This window comes from Sapajus apella, unplaced genomic scaffold (genome assembly GCF_009761245.1).
Source record: "Sapajus apella isolate SASKATOON/1434 unplaced genomic scaffold, GSC_monkey_1.0 scaffold4, whole genome shotgun sequence".
Lineage (NCBI taxonomy): Eukaryota > Metazoa > Chordata > Mammalia > Primates > Cebidae > Sapajus > Sapajus apella.
The window spans coordinates 29,990,242-30,014,566 of NW_022436944.1; the positions used below are offsets into that span (position 1 = coordinate 29,990,242).

Genomic DNA, 24,325 nt, shown 5'->3' on the forward strand with positions numbered 1-24,325 from the left:
GGAGCTCAGTGGCATGTTGTCAGCTCACTTCTACCTCCACCTCTCCAGTTCAAACAATTTTCGTCCCTTAGCCTCCTGAGTAGCTGGGATTATAGGAGTGTACCACGACACCCAGCTAATTTTGTTTTGTGTTACTAGTACAGACAGGGTTTCTCCATGTTGTCCAGGCTGGTCTTGAACTACTGACCTCAGGTGATCCTACTGCCATGGCCTCTCAAAGTGCTGGGATTACAAACATGAGCCATCATGCCTGGCCAAATATATACTTAAAAAAAAATTCCGGTAAATATTGTTAACTACTTATGGCATATTGAAGGAATAGTAAATATTAACACAACTAAGAATGAGTTACACAGCAAGTGAAATTACTGAAAAGGAATTTATTTCATATACCTAACTATATTTTCTCACAGTATTTGAGATGATCGACTTAATCAAAGAAAACTATTTTTTAAAATCACCATCCAAATTTTTTTGTTTGAAAGTAAAGTAATACGGTTTGATTATGATATGAAGGTATTTATTTAAAGCAAAAATACTTAGTAGATATCTGAGGCTATCTATTTTATTTTCTGTCACTTGGGAAAGATATTACTCCTTTTGCCATTGTGGATACATGTGAGAAACTGGGTTTAAATGCATGTATGTTATGAAATATACCTTATTTTAACAAGCTTATTAAGTTTTTTCTTCAAAAGACTGTATATGTCATTTGGTCTGGGAATTGAGGAGGTTAGTTTTGTTAAATTATATTTTGTAATATTCTGAAAGATCTGATGACAGGAACCATTGGATCCCAAGAGTCCAGAAGGTTGTCTAGTTCTTAAGGAATAATCATTAAAATTTTGTTGAAATTTATGTATTGTATTACAGCAAAGTAAGGTAAAGGTGAGATGAGTTAGTTTGAAGCTGTTTAGATTTTTGGTAAAGTGATCTAGAAGTAAGTTATTTGCCTGAGAACTATACTTTGGCTCCTATTCTTTATTATAAACAGATTATTATAATGTTAATAACCTTTTAAAAATATCTGTAAACCTGTCCACAGCTAGCAGTGCTTCATGATTGTAATGTCAACCTAATTTAAAAATGAATTAATTCCCGAACAGGGTATGGGCTGCTCAGTCAATACATACACTTGGCTCTTGATAGATCTATCTGTAGAAAGGTAAAGCAAATTGATATTTCTTGCTCACATTTTTGGAATTGTACCTTCATATGTAAAGTCTTAGGTATGTTTCCCCAAGGTCAGATTGGAAATTTTTATAACAAAACACATTTAGTGTACTCATTTAGTACCTTTAATTCTTGCTGTTACTTTGCATTACATTGATAAATTGTGTGATTTTTGTGTATTGTGCTCTTCTCCAGTGATAACAACTTATCTTCTAGCTTTTTTCTTACTTCCTGTCTGATTATATGTACTTCTCTGAATTTATCCATTTCAGCATTTACTTAATCAAATGATTAACATTATTTAATAAGAATTAAAATGGTTAAATAGTATACAAACTGAAAAAAGAAGATATTACAGATATGGTAGGGGAAAGCTCAAATTATCTCTAGTCCCAAATTAAAGACTGTAAATTGTTTCAACTGTATATCCCATCACTAAAACGTTTTTTAGACTATAATCCTAATAGTGAAAACCCGTGATAAGCCTCTTCTCTCTTCACCATGCTCCTTTTCAAAGGGCTAGAGTTTTTAACTTATGAGAGGAGTGCTTAAGAAGTAACTGTGTGGTGGTCAGCATGGTGGCTCATGCCTGTAATCTCTGTACTTGGAGAGGCTCAGGCAGGTGGGTCACCTGAGATCAGGACTTCAAGAGCAGCCAGGCCAACATGGTGAAACCTTGTCTCTACCAAAAACACAAAAATTCGCCAGGAGTGGTGGCACATGCCCGTAATTCCAGTTACTGGCCAGGCTGAGGCACAAGAATCACTTGAACCCAGGAGACAGAGGTTGCAGTAAGCTGAGATCGCACCACTGTATTCCACCCTGGGCGATAGAGTGATATTGTATCTCAAAACAAAAGAAAACAAAACAAAAAAGAGTAATTGTGGTGATTATTTAAGACCTTCTTAGTTCTGAGCTGCTTATGTTTTCTAAATATCTTATAAATAAAAATAAATACATGAAAAGATTTCTTCCTTGCACCTTTGGTGATCAGAAGACTGAGCGTATACCCTTGTTTATTATATTAAAGTGTACTTTGCAGCATACGTATATTTATTGATAGAATTAAATGGATATAATATTACACTACCATTATTCATGTAAAAGTAATCTGTAATGGGCAGATGAAGACACAATATTTGAAACTATTCTGATTAAAATACTGTGATGACACAATGGTTTCAAATATCACAGGCTATTATCTCAAGAGTCAGTATTTATTTAGACATGGTTCTAATGTTGGTAATGGGTCTGTATCCTTATTTTTAATAGTATTCTTAATGATTTAAAGTTTTCAAGGTAATTTTCTTATCAGATATCATTAGATTTTCATGCTTTACTTTTATAGTGGACTAAGATTAACTTGTTTAAGAAGTGACAGTGCCACCACATTTTTTATTTACTTGTGATTACATACTCAGGTTTTTTGTTTCTGTTTCAGTTGTCTTAAAAAAAAAAAAAATCTGTGCTTGGTGAGTTTCCATTTTGCCAGGAGTTAAAAATAGATACTATTGGCAGGCATGGTGGCTCATGCCTATAATCCCAGCACTTTGGGAGGCCGAGGTGGGTGAATCGTTTGAGGTGAGGAGATTGACACCATCCTGGCCAACATGGCAAAACCCTGTCTTTACTAAAAATACAAAAATTAGCCAAGCATGGTGGTCCGCGCCTGTGGTCCCAGCTACTCAGGAGGCTGAGGCAGGAGAATTGCTTGAACCCAGGAGGCGAAGGTTGCAGTGAGTCAAGAGCGTACCACCGCACTCCAGCCTGGGTGATGGAGTGAGACTTCATCTTAACAGAAAAGATAATATTAAGCTTAAAGTAATTGAGTTGGTCATATATAACTTAAAATAAGAAACAAATGAGTGCCATTTCTACTGTCAACTACTGTGAGTATTGAATTCTTTTTGCTACTCTCAAATTTGTTTTGTGACACAAAGCAATCTGAAATATGGACCCTCAATCTGAAAAGTGGAGGCATACCAGACTTATTCTGTATATTAAATATTAGCAACAATTAATTTCTTTCTTTTTTGATAAAAATAGAAATAAAAGTTCTAATTTTATTGCAATACACTACTACTTCATTTATGTTGCATACTTCACTGTAGAAAGTGCATTAAGATGAGAAAGGTAAACAGAATGGTTTTTTCTTTCTTTTTTTTTTTTTGCATTGCTCCCCCCACCCCTCAACAGAATGTTAACAAAAGAAAACAGAATTAGTAATGACAAGGTCCAAAAGACAAATGCATAATTAAAAAGTCATGATGACTCCAGAAATGTTAATGAATTTGTAATATGCAAAAGTGTAATAAAGGAAATACGTAATAACTGAACCCTGCAGTTCAAACTATTGGGGACAGAAGCAAACATGTTGAATAATAATAATAGCAAATAATTATGCTTAATGGTTGCAAGCACTGTTAAGTGCTTTACATATACTTAATCCTCACAACATTTTTGTGAGGTAAGTAGTTTGTAGTGTTGTTATGCCCATGTGACACATGAGAAAATTGAGGCATGAAAGGGTTAAGAAACTTGCCTGAGGTCACACAGCTACTGAATGGGAAGCCAGGAGTTAAACCCAGTCTAGCTCTAAATTCGTACTTTTTTCTTCTTTTTTGAGAGGGAGTCTTGCTCTGTGGCCCAGGCTGGAGTTCAGTGGTGCAATCTCTGCTCACTGCAAATTCCGCCTCCCCAGTTCAGGTGATTCTCGTGCCTCAGCCTTCTGAGTACCTGGGACTACAGTCACACATAACCATGCGTGGCTAATTTTTGTATCTTTAGTAGAGACAAGATTTCACCATGTTGGCCAGGCTGGTCTCGAACTCCTGACCTCAGGTGATCCACCCACCTCGGCTTTCCAAAGTGCTGGGATTATAGGTATGAGTCACTGTTCCTGGCCCTAACTCTATACTTTCAACTACTACCGTATTCTGTGTTTTATGTAATTAGAAGTTTATGATACTAAAATGGCTGGGAAAAGATTACTCAGTAACAGTTATGCTCTTTCAATTTGGACAACTATGGTTATTAATTTGTTTCTGGCTATTTTTATTATCAGTTTCCTACTGATGATCCAATAAGTTATAGAATTATACTAGCATTTTTTTGTGCTCGCCTCGGCAGCACATATACTAAAATTGGAACAATACAGAGAATTATACTAGCATTTTTTAGTGGACCAGTTATACTCTCTTAATCTAAAACAATCATTTTAGATGGAGTCAGACCTCTCCATTACATTATCTGAGACATCACTAATTATGAGAGATGCTTAAATGAGATACCCATGAAGCCAAAGTGTCAATAACATACATAACATATAAATAACAAATTATCAACAATAACATTTATGTCAGTGGCTATTAGATTAAATTTCTGTCTGGTTTTTATGTTAGTTTTAAAACATGTACAAAATTGGATTTTACAGTAATACAAAATAAATCACATTTAATTTGTCAGTTATTACAACCTATTAGATTTTTGACTTAAAGCTAGATAATAAGAATTCCGTTTTTTATTTATTATAGGTATGCCTTTTTGCTTTTATAGATACATAGTAGTTTACATGTTTTTCAGGCACGTGAATATTTTTACATGCATAGAATATGTAATGATCGAGTCGGTATTTGGGGTATCTTTTACCTTGAGTATTTATTATTTGTATGTTTTGGTACCATTTCAAGTTCTCTCTTAGTTTGTTGTTGTTTTTTGTTTGTTTGGTTATTTTTTGTTTTTGTTTTTTTTGAGACGGAGTTTCACTCATGTTACCCAGGCTGGAGTGCAATGGCGCGATCTCGGCTCACCGCAACCTCCGCCTCCTGGGTTCAGGCAATTCTCCTGCCTCAGGCTCCTGAGTAGCTGGGATTACAGGCATGCACCACCATGCCCAGCTAATTTTTTGTATTTTTAGTAGAGACAGGGTTTCACCATGTTGACCAGGATGGTCTCGATCTCTTGACCTCGTGATCCACCCGCCTTGGCCTCCCAAAGTGCTGGGATTACATGTTTGTTTTTTGAGGCAGAGTCTCACTCTGTTGCCTAGGCTGGAGTGCAGTCACATGATCTCAGCTCACTGCAACCTCTGCCTCTCGGGTTCAAGTGATTCTCTTGCTTTAGCCACCCAAGCAGCTGGGATTACAGGCTTGTGTCACCATGCCTGGTTAATTTTTGTATTTTTAGTAGAGACAAGATTTTGCCATGTGGGCCAGGCTGGTCTTGACTCCTACCCTCAAGTGATCCACCTGCCTTGGCCTTCCAGAGTGCTGGGATCACAGGCATGAACTACCATGCCTGGCTCTCTCCTAGCTATTTTGAAGTATACTATATATTGATGCTAACTATAGTCACCCAACCCTGCTATCAAACATTAGAACCTATTTCTTCTATCTAACTGCAAGTTGTTTATAATTACCTCTCTGTTTCCTCCTCACACGCCTCCCTCCCTCTGATATCTGTCATTCTATTCTCTATCTCTATGAGATCAAGTTTTTTACCTCACACATATGAGTGAAAAATTGTGGTATTTGTTTTTCTGTGCCTGAGTTATTTCACTTAATATAATGATCTCCAGTTCTGTTCATGCTGTTGTAAATGACTTTATTTTATTCTTTTTTTTTTTTTTAACAACTAAATAGTATCCTGTTGTATGTATATGCCACATTTTCTTTATCCATTCATCCATTGATGGGCACTTAGATTGATTCCGTATCTTTGATATTGTGAATGGTATTGTGATAAACATGCAAGTGTGGGTATCTTTTTGATATACTGATTTCTTTTCCTTTGGATAAATATGTAGTAGTGGGATTGTTGGATCATATGAAAGTTTTAGTTTTTTGAGAAATCTCTGTATTGTTTTCCATGGTGGTTTTACTAATTTACATTCCCACCAACAGTGTATAGAAGTTCTCTTTTCTCCAGATCCTCAACAGTATCTCTTGTTTTTCTTCTCTTGAATAATAGCCATTTTAACTGGGGTGAGATGATATCTCATTGTCCATTTAATTTGTATTTCCTTGATGATTTTGGATGTTGAGTACTTTTTCACATATCTGTTGGCCATTTAAGTCTTCTTTTGAGAATTGACTATTGATGTGCTTTGCTCACTTTTTAATGGGATTGTGCTTTTTTTTTCTTTTAATTGCTGAGTTGTTTGAGTGTTCTGAATAGTTTGCAAATATTTTCTGTCATTTAAGAGGTTGTCCCTTCACTCTGTTTTCTTTGCTGTGCTTTTTTTATTTTTAGTTTAATATATCTTGTTGGCCTTTTTTTGTTTGATTTTTGTTGTCTGTGCTTTTGATGTCTTGACTGTATATTCTTTGCCTAGAACAGTGTTCTGAATTGTTTTTCCTGTGTTTTATTCTACTAGTTTTATAGATTCAGGTCTTACATTTAAGTCTTTAATTTATCTTGAGTTGATTTTTATATAGGGTGAGAGATAAGGGTTCAGATTAATTCTTCTGCATATGGATATCCAGTTTTTCCAGCATCGTTTATTGAAGGAAGGTGTCTTAAGAGTATGTACTTGACACCTTTGTCAAAGATCAGTTGGCTGTAAATATTTGGATTTATTTCTGGGTTCTGTATGTATTCTGTTCAATTGGTATGTATAGTTATTTTTATACCAAAACTTTGCTCTTTTGGCTAATATATCCTTGTAATATAATTTGAAGTCAGGCTGTAATGCCTTCAGCTTTGTTTTTGTTTGTTGGTTTTTGTCTTTGTTTTTTTGTTGTTGTTGTTTGTTTCTTTTTTCTTAGCATTGCTTTGGCTATTCTGGCTCTCTTTTGGTTCCATATACATTTTAGCATCTCTTTTTTCTGTTTCTGTGAGAAGTGACATTGGTATTTTGATAGGGATTACATTGAATCTGTGTATTGATTTTAATAGTATGGTCATTGATATGGTTTGGATGTTTGTCCCCTTTAAATCTCATGTTGAAATGTAATCCCCAATGTTGGAAGTGGGGCCTGGTGGGAAGTGTTTGGGTCATTGGGACAGATCCCTTATGAGTGGCTTCGTATCCTCCTCGTAATATTGAGTGAATTCTCGCTTTGAGTTCACAAGATATCTGGTTATTTTTAAAAGTATGGCACCCCTATCCCCTTGCCTCTTCTCTCACCATGTGATTCACTGGCTCACCTTCACCTTCTGCCATGATTATAAGCCTCCTTGAGGACCTCAGTATAAGTTGAGCAGACTGGCACTATGCTTCATATACAGCTTGCAGAACCTGATCCAGTAAACTTCTTTTCTTTATAAATTACCCAGTCTTAGGTATTCCTTTATAGTAATGCAAAAAATAAAAATAAAAAAGGTAACAGTCAGTTTATCAACCTTTGTTTAAAAAAAATTTCAGTTGGTACCAACATTTTACCGATATTAATTCTTGCAGTTCATGAGCATGAGATGTCTTTCCATTTGTTTGTGTCCTCTTCAATTTCTTTCATCAGTCTTTTGTAGTTTTTTAGTAGAGATCCTTCATTTTAGTTATCTTTATTTTTATATATTTTTTGTAGCTATTGTAAATGCGACTGCTGTCTTGATTTTTTTACAGCTATTTTATTATTAATATATAGAAACCAATGTTTATGTGTTGAAAAAATTTAAAGCACTTACCGAATTTGGTATCAGCTCTAAGAAATTTTTCGATAGAGGCTTTGGGTTTTCCTAAATATAAGATCATGTCATCTTCAGAGAAGGATAGTTTGACTTCCTCTTTGCCAATTTGGATCCAGTTTGTTTTTTTCTCTTACCTGATTGATCTGTCTAGGACTTCCAGCACAATGTTGAATAGGACTTGTGAAAGTAGGCATGCTTGTTTTGTTTCAGTTCTTAGAGGAAAAGGTTTTAACTTTTCCCCAGTCAGTATGATGTTATCTGTGGGTTTGTCATATATGAACTTTGTTATTTTGAGGTATATTCCTCTTTTGCCTAGTTTATTGAGAATTTTTAGTTGTTGGATTTTACCAAATGCTTTTTCTTTGTCTATTGAGATGATCATAGAGTTTTTGTTCTTTATTCTGTTGATGTTATGTATCACATTTATTGATTTGCATATATTAAACCACCTTTGCATGCTTTATGTACATCTTGCTTGACATGGTATATTAGTGAGTTTGTAGTGAGATTGAATCAGTGACAAAAAGTCTCCCATTAAAGAAAAACCCAAGCCCATAAGGATTCACAACTGAATTCTACTAAAGATAGAAGAAATAATAACAGTCCTCCTCAAACTATTCCAAAAAAACTAAAGAGGACAGAATTCTCAGTAACTCATTCTAGAAAGCCAGCACTACCCTATTAGCAAAACCAGATAAGGACACAGCAACAACAACAACAATGTAAAAGGAAACTACAGGCCTACATCCCTGATGAAGTTAGATACAAAAATTGTAGCAAACCAAAGTCAATGGCATGTCAAAAAGATAATATACCATGATCAAGCAATTTGTTTTTATTTGTTCATAATAGTCTCTGATCTTTTGTATTTCTGTGCTATCAGTTATAATGTCTCATTTTTCATTTCTGATTTTATTTATTTGGATCTTTGTTAGTCTAGCTAGTGGTTTATCAGTTTTATCTCGTTGAAGAACCAGCTTTTCATTTTATTGACCTGATGTATTTTTTTTAGTTTCAACTTCATTTATTTTTGGTCTGATCTGTATTATTTGTTTTCTGCTGATAATTTTGCATTTGGTTTGTTCTTCCTGCTCTGGTTCCTGAGGTGCATCATTAAATTGTTTCACTGAAAGCTTACTACTGTTTTTATTTATTTAGAGACAGAGTTTCGCTGTTGTCACCTAGGCTGGAGTGCAGTAGCGTGATCTTAGCTCACTGAAACCTCTGCCTCCCGGGTTCAGATGATTCTCCTGTGTCAGCCTCCTGAGTATGTGGGATTATAGGCGCCTGCCATCACACCGAGCTAATTTTTTTATTTTCAGTAGAGACGGGGTTTCACCATGTTGGCCAGTCTGATCTCAAACTCCTGACCTCAGGTGATCCACCCACTGCCAAAGTGCTGGGATTACAGGTATGAGTCACTGTGCCTGGCCTCAAACCTTACTACTCCTTTGATGCAGGTGTTCATTGCTATAAACTTGATTCCTATTACAGTTTTTGCTATATATCCACAGGTTTTGGTATGTTGTGTTTACACTTTCATTTGTTTCAAGGCATGTTTTGATTTCCACCTTAATTTCTTCATTGATCCAGTGGTTATTCAGGAGTATCTAAGTTTCTCTTTGTATTGATTTCTGGTTTTATTCCATTGCGGTCTGAGAAGATATTTCATACGATTTTGATTTTTAGAAATTTGATGAGTCTCGTTTTGTGGCATAACATATGGTCTATCCTGGAGAATGTTCCATGTGCTAATGAGAATAATATGTATTCTTTCTATGGCCATATCACCTTCAATGCATCCGATCTTGTTTGATCTCGGAGAATACTGTATATTCTGCAGTTGTTGGATAAAATGTCCTAAAAATGTCAAGTCTATTAGGTTTAAGGTCTAGTTTAAATCTGGTGTTACTTTAATGAATTTCTATCTAGATGATCAAATGCTGAGAGTGAGATGTTGAAGTCTCTCACTGTTACAGTCTTGGAGTCTATTTAGAACTTGTAATGTTTGCTTTATAAATCTGGATGCTCCAGTTTTAACATACTAAAAATTGTTAAGTATTCTTGTTGTGTTAATCTCTTTATAATTATGTAATGACCTTTGTCTTTATGACTGTTTCTGATGTAAAGTTTGTTTTACTCATAAGTATAACCGTTCTTATTCATTTTTCATTCTGTTTGTGTGGAATATCTTTTTCCATTCCTTTAGTTTCAGCCTGTATGTGTCTTTACAGATGAAGTGCATTTCTTGTAGGCAGCATGTAGTTAAGTCCTGTCTTTCATCCACTCATCTAGTCTGTGTCTTTTTAGTGGAGCATTTAATCCATTTGCATTCCAAGTTAATATTACGGTGTGACCCTTTGTTCTTGTCATAGTGTTGATTGTTTTTGGGTGGTTTTGTTACATTATTGTTTCTTTCATTTTCTCTTGTTGTTTGTCTTTGTGGTTTGGTAGTTTTCTGTAGCAGTGTTATTTGATTATTTTATCTTCATCATACGCTTGTTTGTTTTACCAGTGAGACTTACACTTTTGTGTGTTTTCTTGATGGTAAATGTTGTTCGTTAACATTTAGTTTTAGGACTCCCTTAAGCATTGTGTGTGTGTGTGTGTGTGTGTGTGTGTGTGTGTGTGTGTGTGTGTAGAACAGATCTGGTGGTGATAGATTGTTTTAGCTTTTGCTTTTTTGGGAAACATTTTATTTCTCCTCCATTTGTCAATGATAATTTTACTGAATATGGTGTCGTTGACTAGCATTTTTTTTTTTTTTTTTTTTTTTCTTTTAGCAGTGTAAATATATCCTCCCATTCTCTCTGGTCCTATAAGGTTTCTGCTGAGAAATTTACGGGTAGCCTGATGAAGGTTTCTAATTTATATGTGATTAGACACTTTTGCTCTTTTTGGAATTCTCTCTGTCTTTGACTTTATAAACAGTTTGATTGTAATGTGCCTTGAAGAAGACCTTTTTGGATCTTAGCCTCTTGTGTCTAAATATCTATGTCACTTGCTGGACTTGGTAAGTTTTCATCTATTCTTTTTTTAAATAGGTTTTAAAATCCTTTCATTCTCTCTTGGCCTTCTGGGACCCCAATTATTTGAATATTTGGGCACTCTGAGGTATTTCATATGTCAAAAAGGCATTGCTTATTTTAACAAAATTCTTCTTTATTTTTGTCTATTTCAAAAGTCCTGTGTTCAGGTTCTGATATTCTTTTTTTTTTGCTTGAACAGTCTTTTGTTGCAGCTTGCAAACGTATTTTGTATGTTATTCAATAAATTATTTAGTTCCAAAATTTCTGTTTTGTTTTCTATTTTAATTTTAATTTTTAGTCAGTCCCTTGCTCCGTCGCCCAGGCTGGAGTGCAGTGGCGCTATCTCAGCTCACTGCAACCTCTGGCCTGGGACTATAGGCACACACCACCATGCCTCACTAATTTTTTGTATTTTTGGTAGAGACAGAGTTTTTCCATGTTGCCCAGCCTGGTGTTGAACTCATGCGCTCAAGCAGTCTGCCCACCTCGGCCTCCCAAAGTGGTGGGATTATAGGTGTGAGCCACTTCTCCTGGCCTCTTTGTTTTTAATGCTATCTGTTTTTTTGGTAGATTTTTTGTTTGTATCCTTAACTGTTTTTCTGACTCCTTTGTATTGCTTTTCAGAATTCTGTTGTATCTCACTGAGCTTCTTTAGAATGGATAATTTGAGTTTCTTTTCCAGGAGTTTGTGATTTTTTTTTTTTTTTTTTTTTTTTTTTTTTGTGGAGGGAGGGGATCTGTTGCTGGGGAATTCTTGTATTCCTTTGGAGAGGTCATATTTCCTTGCTTTTTCATGTTTTCTGTGTCCTTAAATTGATATCTTCACATCTGTTATAGCAGTTTACTTCTTTGAATTGTTTCAATTTGCTTTTGCATGGAATGACTTTCTCCTGAAGATGTTAGCTGAAGCATTCTTTGGGTGGTACTCTTTGGCTTTGATTCTGGGTGTGTGTAGTTTCTGAATTATTTATTGGGTTCTTGGCCACTGGGCATCCAGTGTGACATGGGCTGTGAAAGTGGCAGAGCATCTGTGTCCCAAGCAATATGCACTGGTGTTGACAGTTGCTGCAGTGATCTAGACTGCCAGTCTCCAGGTGCTACCTGTGGTGGTAATGACTGGGTAGGTAGGCTTAATCCCGTGTACCTGAAAGGAGTTCTGGTCCCAACAGTGGTGTTCTGGGCTGTTCACTGCTTTGGTATGGAGCTGGGGCAACCCAGGCTGGGTGGGGTTGTACTACGGTCCTCTGATAGTGTGTGCAGGTGCCAGCTGTGGTAGGCAGGCATGAGGTGATCACCAAGTTATCAGTGAATGCTTGTGTAGGGGGTGGTGGCAGCTATGCTGCTGCCCTTCCACTCATGAGGACGGTGTTGCCTTCAGTGGCAGACAGCCCTGACTGGCAGATGGAGAACATATGCACCACTGGCCCCTGCATCTCGGTGCTGATGGTAGTAGCCCTTGCCTCAGTTATGTATCAGATCCAGATGTGGTAGGCCAGGGTCTTTTGCAGTTATGCCCTGGGGTCTGCATGCAGTTCAGTCTTCTCTTGTGTTTCAGCCCAGCACTGTTGGGCTCCAGGATAGTTTGGAGCCTGTCCGGGTTAGGGCTCTACAATAGTGCCTTGCTGTAGCTCTTTAGGTCTCAGGGAATTTGTAGTACTGAGCATGAGCTTTCTCTCTAGAGCAGTGCTGTCTTACAGTCTCCCAGCAGCTCAGCATAGTTTCAGGGCCCATGAGGATCAAAGTGTTCTTCCATTGCTAGGATTGCAGGAGGCCACTGTGGGAATGTAGACTATTAAGGGTCTCTCACTTTTCCTCTTTTCATTTTGAGGAGTCTCTGTTGGCTCCCAGGTGATCCTGGACAAGCAGTCTGCTTTGCTTTCTTCTTCTTTTTTGCTTTAACCATTTCCTGTCACATTTCTGTTGAATTCCATTGGATGATCTTCTATTCAAGTTGTGATTTTATGTTTAATATATATATATGTTTTTCTTTGAGACCGAGTCTAGCTCTGTCACCCAGGCTGGAATGCAGTGGTGCATCCTCGGCTCACTGCAGCTTCCACCTCCCGGGCTCAAGTGATTCTTGTGCCTCAGCCTCCCAAGTAGCTGGGATTAGCAGCATGCCACCACGCCCAGCTTTTTTTTTTTTTTAATGTATAGATAGGGTTTCACTATGTTGTCCAGTCTGGTCTCGAACTCCTGGACTCAAGGGATCTACCTGTTTAGCCTCCCAAAGTGCTGGGATTACAGGTATGAGCCACTGCATCTGGCCTATGTACTTAATATTTTTCTTCCTCTTAGTGGATGGTGTATGAAATGACTCTAATTAGCTATCTTAAAGCCCCTTCCAGGTATAACTTTTTAACAAGGGCTGAATAAACGAACAACTTGGTTTTTCTAACTGTATTTTTATGAGATTAATTTATTTTTTTGTTTGTTTGATAAATATTTGTTGAACACTTAATATAGCCCAACTTTTAATTGGGAACTGTATATTTAAAGACCAATAAAGTCATAGTTGTAGATCATGAGCCCACATCCTAAATGGGGATAGAGCTTTGTAAACTAATTGCAGTTATACCTTGACAGGTTTAATAGCTGAGAAGTATACAAGACTCAGTGACAACCCAAAGGATGAGTTGATTATCTGAAGTGTGAGTGTGTCACAAAATATTTATGCTTAAAAGATTACAGTCATGAGCCACTGTGCCAAGCCTTCCCAGGCCCTGCTACCAGTGATAGAGTTTGTATGCCTCATCTCTTCTTGGAGGGCTTTATCATTCTTTGGAATTTAAATTACTTCAGCTCAAAATGACCTCAAGAAAAGTTAAGGCTTTTTTTGTTGTTGATTTGGCTTATTCTCATTGTTGCCTTTAAAAAGTAGTTTTTAAACATGAATAGAAGTTCCCCAGAAAAAAACAGAAACAAGCTCTATCTTTCTTTGGAGTTTGGGAATGTATAGGATCACCTGAGAGAGCTAATCTTAGCCCAAGTTTTTAGTATCCTTAGTTTTAATGAAAAGTTGTTTCTATCATGGTGATATGTAACTTCATAGATGTGGTTTTATATCTTAAGCACTGACTGTAATACTGTGATATGTTAGAGAATGGCACTGTAGAATTTGGAATGTATGCTAGTGATTTCAGAAATATGGTGTTCTCAAAGATGTTAATGTGGATAGTTTCAAAAAACTTTTTTTTTTTTTTGAGGCAGAGTTTTACAATGGCGTGATCTCAGTCTCTGCTCACTGCAGCCTCCTCCTCCTGGGCTCAAACGATTCTCATGCCTCAGCCTCCCAAATAGTTGAGATTATAGGCTCATACCACCACGCCTAGCTAAGTTTTGTATTTTTCATAGAGACAAGGTTTCACCACGTTGACCAGGCTGGTCGAGAACCCTTGACTTCAGGTAATCTGCCCGCCTCGACCTCCTAAAGTGATAGGATTACAGGCATGAGCCACCGTGCCTGGCCTAATGGTTAATTCATTTGATATTTGAGTGTCTGTTACTTTCTAAGCATCGAGGATATAGCACTGAATACACCAGGCCAAAAAAACCTCTGCCCTCATGGAGTTTACGTTCGATTTAGGGGGGGGAAAAAACAATGAATGAAATAAGCAAACTATTATGGTAGCTAGATGGCAATAAATGCTATACAGAAAAATAAAGCAGAGAAAGAAGAAGAGATTGTAGGGAGAACAGTCATTCAATTTAGGGAGGTCACTTTACCATCCATCTTTATAGTTCGTTTTACGTGGCATGTGTAAGTGTGTATATAAGGGAGAAATTTGTAAATAGTTGTATTAGAGTTAAGAAACTCTTGAAGTGGATACAGGAATTTTTTTTCTTTTTCCAAAAAATTTTTACAGTAATATTTGCACACAGTACACAAACTAAAAGTTTCAAATGTATAAAATTTTAATTGCAGTCAGGAATTGAGGTAGATGTGTGTTTCGTTGTTGCTGTCACTACCTAATGTATCACAGGTTTCAGATTAGTGATGAACTGCTTAGGATTCCAAAGTTTTCTGTGTTCAGGCTTCACCTTCGGAGACCTCTGCTGTCTCTGCACCCCAATGCTACAGAGGGCATCTCTCTCCATACTGTTACCCCTTCTGCTAGTGGTAGACTGGTGTTGCTTATTGCCTGGCGCTGTGAGAGGGACATCGGTTGTCCTGATCATCCCTCAGTTTAACTATGCTTTGTGTGCCTGGAGCCACCAAGAGGCCTCCTCAGCCTTCCTGTCTCTCCTTTTATGTAGCAGCCAACCTCTATGTTGTCTTTGGTTGGCCTTCAGTGGGGGATTCTGCCCCTCTTTCTTTTCTTTTCTTTTCTTTTTTTTTTAATATGTAAACAGTGGTGCTTTATTGATAAAAGTTTAGTTTAAATGGATACAAAATTGCTGTGCAAAATACGTGTTTTCAAAATACATTTCTACAGATAGAGACTATCTCTTAGTAAGAGAGCAGTTACCTATTATCAAAGGTATTTATTTAGATACGGGTAGTAAAACAAACGGGATCAGAAGTGTACTGTAGCGGTGTGGGCCCTTCCTCCCTGCATAGCTGTTAATCAGGAGGCATCGTGCCTGAAGTAGTACTTTCACTCAAACATACACGGGGCTTACCTTAATCACTTGCAAATGCTTTTTTTCTGTTTTACCGATTTTTTAAGCAAACTTATTAAATGTCAAAAACCCAAATGATGGACTCTGCATGGATGTACTCTGAAGTCATGGAGCACTTTTTCTCAGTTATCTCACACAATAAGCCATAACGTATAGTTTTTGGCTTTTCATAATTAAGCAACAGTCAAGGTTTCTGCCCCTCTTTCAATACTGGCAGGCCTCTGCTTGGTATTGGTATAGGATTCAGGTCTCATGACATTGTTTTGTCTCCTTCTTTCCCCCACATAGAGGGTTTTTTCTTCTACACTTCTCTCAGCTGCAGTGGGTCTTTGCTGTGCCAGATGACTTGATTTCTTACTCCTATTCCCACCACATTGGGGCTACTTTGTAGACTAGAGAGGTCTGGAGAAGTGAGCAAGACATCTTGTCTTTCCCCCAGCAGTTCATGATTACCCCCGTAGGCCTGCCTCAACAAGAGAGGTGTTCTTTGTTATTCTTCCCTGTCCCCAGGCTTTGTTGTGAGTACCTGGTACCTGGTTGAGACCTGTGGAATATAGTTTTTTGTGTTTTTTGTTTGTTTGTTTGTTTGCTTGCTTGCTTGCTTGCTTGTTTGTTTGTGTTTGTTTTTGAGACAAAGTCTCTCTATTGTCCTTGGCTGAAAGTGTACTGGTGTGGTGTGGTCTCACTGCAACCTCTGCCTCCCAGGTTCAAGCAATTCGCCTACCTCAGCCTCCTGAGTAGCTGGGACTACAGGCATGCACTACCCCACAGAGCTAATTTTTGTATTTTTTTTGTAGAGATGTTTTGTAGAGCCATGTTGCCCAGGCTGATTGAACTCCTGAGCTCAGGGGATCCGCCTGCCTCAGCCTCCCAAAGTGCTGAGATTACAGGCATGAGCCACTGTGCCAAGCCTAAGACCTGTGGAATATAGTTTTAAGTGAGTGCAAACTCCCCTTGTCATTCCATACTGACAAGCTAGCAGCCCCTAGGTGTTGCACAGTGTATTACAATTTTAGTTGATTTCTTTTCACCCATTTTTATGGCGGTCTCCTTTTCTTCCCAGGCTCTACTACCAGTGATAGAGTTTGTATGACTCATCTCTTCTTGGAGGGCTTTATCATTCTTTGGAATTTAAATTACTTCAGCTCAAAATGACCTCAAGAAAAGTTAAGGCTTTTTTTGTTGTTGATTTGGCTTATTCTCATTGTTGCTTTCTACATCCTAAATGGAAGCCACTAGTAAACACCAGTTGTACCAGAATCGTTTACTAAATAATGCATGTTTCTTCACTGCTCATAATTATTCTCCAACAGTAGAAATGCATTTGTCTCTGAGTAACAGAGAAGCTGACCAATAGTGGCTTAAACTCAAAGGAGTTTGTCATGCAAAGTAAATGTGGGAGTAGTCATCAAGGACCTAGACTTCTCCCATTTTTCTCTTCAGCATTCATGATCCTCATACTTGTTTCTTCATGGCTGCAAGATGACTGAATATCCTGCAACATTTATGCATTTCAGATCAGTGAAAAGAAGGAAAAAAGGAATAAAAACATCATAATACATCAGTCATTCACTTTAAAAGGCTTTTCCAGAAGACTTATCTAGCAAATTACATTTTTTCCCCTCAGATACTTCTTACACATTATTTTCCAGGCTACTTATATATCTCCTGTCAATGATCATTATTTTCTTCAATTCATGAACTGAATTGTTTAATTAAGAAATCAATTATTTTAGTTCCTTAGGGGTTTTGTTTGTTGTACTACATTTGAATCTTTTGAAGTATGCTTGTTTTTCAGGTTTTCCGAAGTACTGATTATTCTGCCTTCCCTTCCTCACTTGATGTTGAGCCTGGTTAGGTGGTTTATTTTCTCTGTAGTTTCCCTGGGGCCCAGGTTCAGTTGTTGTGGATCACAAAATGGCTGATTCTCTCAGTTGGTATAAAACAAGAGGAACTTTACTATAATGGGGTTTTGTGATATAGAAGCAGCAGATAGACTGCTGAGATACCTTTAGGAAATACATTTGCTCTCTAGTCTGTATAACTTCTCCAATCTACACTTACATTCCCAGTCATGTAGCACCCCCTACCACTCATGTAGCACCAACATTAACTTTTTTTCAGGATTTTGACTCTGAGTCCAGTCTCTTCTAATCTCTGCTTTTTGTTACATGTTCTTGGGATCTAACAGCACTTTGTTCTAGAAAAGACAAAAAGCTACACATTGAGAATATTTAGGCAACTGTGTTCACAGAATTTCTCATTCTCTACCTTGTTAATTTCTATTTCTGTACTTAAGTGTATTAGGCCAGAGAGGGAAACCGCTGACCAGTTGGGCTGTACTCTAAGTTTTGTGTTTTAAACAAGATGACACAATCTGGTGATATCAAGAACACAGATTGTTTTCTTAGAAAAGTTAATCCAGTGTATGAAGTAGAATTAAAATCGAGTTCGTAGTAAAATTTGAAGAAATTAGATTGGAATTTCAGGTGTAAAAGGTTATTCTGGACTTCTAAATGAAATGCTTATACTTTTCAAATTGTTGCTTCTTAAAAATTCAGTTCAAAATATTGAAAGATGTACTGTGACACAGGTATCATGCTTACTTTGTTCAAAATTCAAATAGCAATCATCCTTTCTAGTCAAAATTTTTAAAAATTTTTACTATTTCGAATTATCTCAACTAAGATCCAAATACAACAAAGGGGAACTATTATTTTCAACGAAAGGCTTAGAACAATAAAGTAGATGCTGGTTCTAAAATAGTTATTTTGAGCACTTTAAGAATTACTTAGCCGTGGTAGATCAAAACCAAAGAAAGATAAATCAATCAAATGTACTACAAAAGTCACCTATTTCTTTTTATAACTACTTTGCACAAAAGGGTTCCTATACAGGTAGGAAGAAAAAAAAATCTTTGATCAAACTCTATTAATATGACATACTGAATATGTTCTTTTTCTCTTTTTTAGGACAGTGGTGATTATCCCCTTACCATGCCTGGACCTCAGTGGAAAAAATTTCGTTCAAACTTTTGTGAATTTATTGGAGTCCTGATTCGACAATGTCAGTATAGCATAATTTATGATGAGTATATGATGGACACAGTAATCTCCCTTTTGACGGGTTTGTCAGACTCCCAGGTCAGAGCTTTTAGGCATACAAGTACCCTTGCTGGTAAGTAACCAACATTTTATTTCCTTTCATTTAGTTTTGTTGAATATGTTTTATTCTGATTAAAAACTTAATGAGAATAAGATTTAATTAAAAATTTAATTAGAATAAAACATTCATTTGAATAGTTTTTCTTAAAATGTATGCCTAGTTTGATAACTAGCATTTGGTAGCCTAAAGAATGAAAATAGAAATTTTCTGGCCAGTGTCAACAAACGTTTATCTGAATGTTTAGTACCTATGTGCATCTTTATTTATAACTAGAGAAATTTTAAGAGACCATTAGGCCAAATTCTTTGGAAAACCCAAGTAATAATAGTTGAAATTCCAAATTTATTCTGTTTTCTCTTTGCATAATTACATTGTTTTATTGCTCATTATTATTAAAGATAAGTAGGTAAATACTTGTTTATATATTTGAAACAGTTTCATCCAGTAGGGTAACAGACATTCTTCCTATTCCTAGCGCTGTAATAGCTTAAACATATTCAAATATTAACATCTTAAAATCAGTTCTTAAGGTTGGCTGTAGATAATTTGAAGAACTAACAGATTAGTTTTCACTTTTGCTTTCTTTTAGAATTATCATGACAACTTGTCAACCAACTGTATTCTTTGTTTTTCTTGATTTTCAATAACGAGGTAATTTTCTTAATTTAGCAGTTGTTCTGTTTCTCCTTCCCTGCTTTAACTGTGACTACCTAAAATGACTATTTTTTAAAAATTCATGTTAGTGGAATGTGTGTATACTCATTGGGTGTTCATAACTGTATGTTTAAATAATCCCAAATTACATCCTTTTCAGTAGCAGTAACTTTGCCTGTATTTATCTTACTTACTATCATAATAAACCAGATTTAGACTCATTAATTACATTTTATTCTTCATTTAAATTTTAAATTCTCATTTATCTAATTTATTTAAAGCACTGTTTCTCAAACTTAGTACACAGCAGAATCACCTACAGAGCTTGTTGTGACAGATTGCTGGGCAAGAAGTTCCTAGACAGTGTTGATACTTGGTGATTTGGGAACTACTCATTGCAAATGCCTGCTTTAAAATTTTGTCATTTTCTGGCTTGACCTGTTGCCCAAAGCCAATATGATAATAACTGGAATCATCTATATATTTTTTCATTCCTTTTTTCCCAATTCTCTTTTTTTCCACTTACTCAGTGAATTCATAGTATCTTTTATTGTTACAGTTCTAACAAAATAAACATGAAACACAGTTTGTTTTTTCTGAGAGTATTCTTTTCTCATTAGGAAGAGAGGTAGATATTTTATCAAATTTTATGTTTTTTCAAAAGACAAAATAAAAATGTAACTGTTGAAAAATATCTATGTAGAATGTACGTCAGATACAGTTTATTCTATATTTTGATAGTGTCTTCTCCTTATTAGGAAGAAAAAGATTTTGTACCCAGTTGATCTTTTTTAAAAAGTTACTGTAAAAATGCTGTTCATTATTCAAACAGTTATATAATATTTTACATTTTTTTTTTTCCTAATTTTATGACCTTCAGTAGTATCCTCTGCATTTGGTCTTTGCTTTTTTTCTTTTCTTTGTGTTTTCTATTCCTTTTCATCTTTCTTACTTCTTTCTGTGTACAGTAATGCCCATTTACCTGGTTGTCATATGCATAGGAAATTCAGCAATTTTGAAGGAAAAAAAACTTTAAAAATAAAGTAGAAACTGCTTGTAAATGACTAATATTGCTGCCATAAAAATTAATTAATTTGCTTTGATACAGAAGTTATTATCTGGGTTTCCCAAGGCCAAGAGAGGAGAAGCAACAAGTTAATTGAGGGCTGATAGTATTGTGAAATGACTATTTAAAATAAGAAGACACAAAAATTAGTTTACAGATCTTAAGTTACAGTACCATCTTTGGCTTCTCTGTAGGGGCAAGCTACCATTCTTTAATTTAGAAGCTTGTATGCATTCTGTTTAAAAGATTAAGTATATGCCGTATGCTCTAGGAACATAAGAGGAGTGCTGTATTATAGAAATATGCAGAATATTTTAACTCTTAAAACATTGTTTTAATTTTGTGAATAATGTACTTTAATTGATTTACTTGTCCTCCATTGCCATGTAAATGCAGCATTACTGTATTTTACTGCCTTTATCATGATCCATTTCAACTTTTTCTTTGCTCATTTTTAGTAACTTTCGTTGTATCGTTTTCTCTATATTTATCCCTTTGGTTATCTCCATCTGCTAATGTTACATATGTTTAAATATATTTTCATTATGGCTTTCTTCCTATTCCTTTTGAATTGACTGTCTCCTGCCTCCCCCCATTGCTTTTCTGTGTCTTTCCACAATCTACCTATATCCATCATAACTTTTAAAACTACTTCATGAATGTGATGTTGTTTTCACCTGTGTTCTTTTTACATTAATATCATCATGTAGCCTGTTTAAATTTGAAACTATTTTTCAAAATCAGATATCAAAAAAACAAACAACATGTTTATACAGAATTTTCAAAGGATAAAACTTACTCTTCAGTCGTGCTCTCAATTTGCTTCAAAGTATTACTATAATTTCCATGTGTCTACACTAATTAATGGTCTTATCTTCCAAGGCTCACTTGTATAAAATGTGAGACATAGCAATCACCTACCAATTAACGAAGCACAAAGGGCTTGCTGAGAACTTAATTCCAGGTTGACCAACAATTATCCATCTTTTCAAGGACATTTTGTTCTCATCTTTGCCCTTTTCTTATTTTTAATGCTATATGTACAAGGAATAGATTAAAAGATAATCATTTTTATTCACTTTACAGGACAAGTCTTGGGGACTAGATAAAATGGGCAGGAACATTTAATCCTCTGCTTCAAAGACTATGTGCATGGACAGTTACAAGGCAGTTATGGCCAGATATGATTATCGGCTTTGGAATAAAATGCTCCTTGACATTGCTTATATCTTAGCTGAGAAGAGAGACAATCAGGTTAGTTATTTTGTAGGGTACAGATGTGATGAGTTCCAGAGCTTCATAAGTCATCAGAGTGATCTTATCAGTAGTATTTTTAATCTGTTTTCCAAATATCCCATTTTCTTGTAATGAATTAAATAATGTGTCCCTATTGTCAGTGTTTATGCATTGCATTTAATTGTATACTTTTACTACATTTTTATTAAAAGTTTTTGTCATTCTGTAGTTCATTATGTCTGTTTATTCCACAGTCATAAGTATATTCTTATTTTTCCATTGGAGGTAAACACTCTTTTTAGAATACTTTTTACCATTAAAATGAGAGAGACTGTTAACAAGTAAATTTCATATTTTCTTTATTCTCTTAGTTGGAATTTTAAAACTTACTGTCCTAGTTGTTTGACCCGCTATAATAAAGAAGCTTCTTATTATAGTTTTCATTAACTATTGATATTCAGAACTAAGTGCCCTTATTTTTATTAGAAATAGATGTCTCAGTTGGACATAGTAGTACAGTTTATGGATTTAATTTACATAAGAAATATTGTGTCATAATTATTTTGGTGAATTTATAATCTGAGACTGGGAACATATTTCTTTTTCAAATTTGATGACATTTTTATTTTATGAGGAAATATTTTTTTTAAGGTCAAAAATAAGATTTTCTTTGTTTTACCACTTTCTTGTTTCATGTTATGAAGATTTTACTCTCAAATAATTGTTTTTCAGGATTATATTTATTTTTAGGCATTTGCTTTTAAATTGTATACCAATACTTTACAACTTGTTGACTTCAGATTTTTGTTAGAGGGTAACATTCAGGATGAGTAATGTTGGTTAATGTTTTAATTTTTTGTTATTTTCTTACTTACTTAATTTTCTGTGATGTTATAAATATATTAATGCTGACTACCTCTGACTTCCAAAGAGAAAATGCTAATTTGAACAAAGGGGAGTTAAAATACAAAAGTTGTATTAATAATGACATGATGATTGATTCTGTTCACTTTTTTCCCTCCTAAAATGAATTTGGGAAAAAAATTAGAAAATGTGGTTGAGATCACCATGAGGTCAGTCTTCATCAGTGGTTATTAAGAAGTCACTCTAAGACTCCTAAGGGATAAACATTTCTTTATGCCTTATGGTTGATTTTATATTGACATATGATTTATTATTGATTAACATTTCTTACAGAGCTAGCATCTCTGAGGAAAGAAATGACATGAAATTGCTTTAATTTATAATCATAAGCTGAAAATAATTTTTGTTCAGAAAATTGAAATCTTTTTCTTTGGCCTTCAGTTGCTAAAACCATGTAATGCTATGGTTGATAGAAGAGATTCTGGAGTGACTGTCTGAATTCATAACCATCTTTGCCCTTTACTGGTTGGATAACCTTGGACAAGTCCTTAACATAGCTGTCTCACTCTGTTTATTCGCAAAGTGGGAAAGAAAAGAGATTAGGAGTGCTTGGGACAATGTTTGGCATTTAGTAAGCTGCTGCTATTATTCTGTAATGACAAAAAGGGATAATAATATTTGCCAGTATTTTCCCTTCATTCATGGTTTTACTCAGAATTTATTGATTTGCTTATTCTGTTTTAATAAAAAGTAATAAGACATGGCAGATGGGGAAGTCAGAAATAAGTAGACAAACTATCAAGAACTGCTATTAAGAAAATGAACAGCATGCATTTTCTTTTCCTTTCTTTTTTTTTAATGTGTGTTTATTTTCCATTTCTTACTACAACTTCCACCTCCCAGAATTAAGTGGTCCTCCCACCTCAGCCGTCTGAGTAGCCAGGACCACAGACCCATGCTACCACATCCAGCTAATTTTTTTGTAGTTTTTGTAGAGTTGGGATGTCACCATGTTGCCCATAGTCTTGAGCTCAAGCGGTCTGCACACCACAGCCTCCCAAAGTACTGGGATTACAGTATAGGCATGAGCCATCACACCCAGCCTGCATTTTCATTTTACTTACCTTTTTGCTCTCAGGACCCATATTCTATTTATTAAATCCAGTAATTATTTATAACTCTTAACGACACAGATTATTTCTGGTTTCTACAGTTAAGATGTGAAAATTTTAGGGCAATCTGGCATTATCAAAGAATAGACCATGTGGTATAAATAATTGATCCTTTTGTATTTATATTTAACTTTTTTATATTTATTTTTCAAAATTCTTCTAGAGTTTTACCTTTTCATTGTTTTGTCCTTTTACTTTGTCTTATTTTACGTTTTCACCATTATGTTTTTCACCCCTCCTCTAGATATAAAACCTTTATTCAATTTTCTGGGGTTTGTATGTAATAGACTTCTGATGTTTTTGTTGGATTAATGCCCAGTAGTTGGCCAAGTCTGCAAATCCACTGTATCATGTAGTTTTACCCATAAAATAAAATACAACTTTAAAATTTAATTCCTTTTTTGAATCTATATATTTAAGTCTAGAATAACTTTGGAAGTTTTCTAACTAAAGAACTGTCAATTTTCTTAGATTATTCTCTTTTACATTCTGCCACTGGTTCTGAAAATTAACTTTCTTTTGGCAGCCAGTTTTTGTAAAGAAACAGTGATTTTTAAAATTGCTTTATAAGCGTCACATATCTTGAGTTTATTTTATTAACTTGGTGACTTTGGACAAATTAAGTAACTTCTGTGTCTTTCTTTATCTATAGCATATATGCTGATAGTCTTGTAGTATTGGGTAGCTTAAATGAAATAATTCTTTTGTTTTCTGAG

At 35.4% G+C, this 24,325-nt stretch overlaps 1 protein-coding gene and 1 long non-coding RNA gene across 5 annotated transcripts in view; both read left to right on the forward strand.

The window, feature by feature from the left end:
• Positions 1-24,325, forward strand: part of STAG1 (stromal antigen 1) — a 405,253-nt gene that overhangs the window by 198,634 nt on the left and 182,294 nt on the right. For 3 of the 4 annotated variants that reach the window (XM_032265673.1, XM_032265683.1, XM_032265691.1), the window contains one exon: positions 18,425-18,629. In XM_032265673.1, the coding sequence (XP_032121564.1) occupies positions 18,425-18,629 (205 nt within the window). Of the gene's footprint in view, positions 1-18,424; positions 18,630-21,448; positions 21,592-24,325 lie in introns of those variants that run through there. The other variant, XM_032265693.1, reaches the window with a different exon arrangement.
• On the forward strand, positions 9,168-10,579 carry LOC116541482. The gene is made up of 2 exons (XR_004264830.1): positions 9,168-9,915; positions 10,140-10,579. It is a non-coding gene; the product is annotated as an uncharacterized LOC116541482 (long non-coding RNA).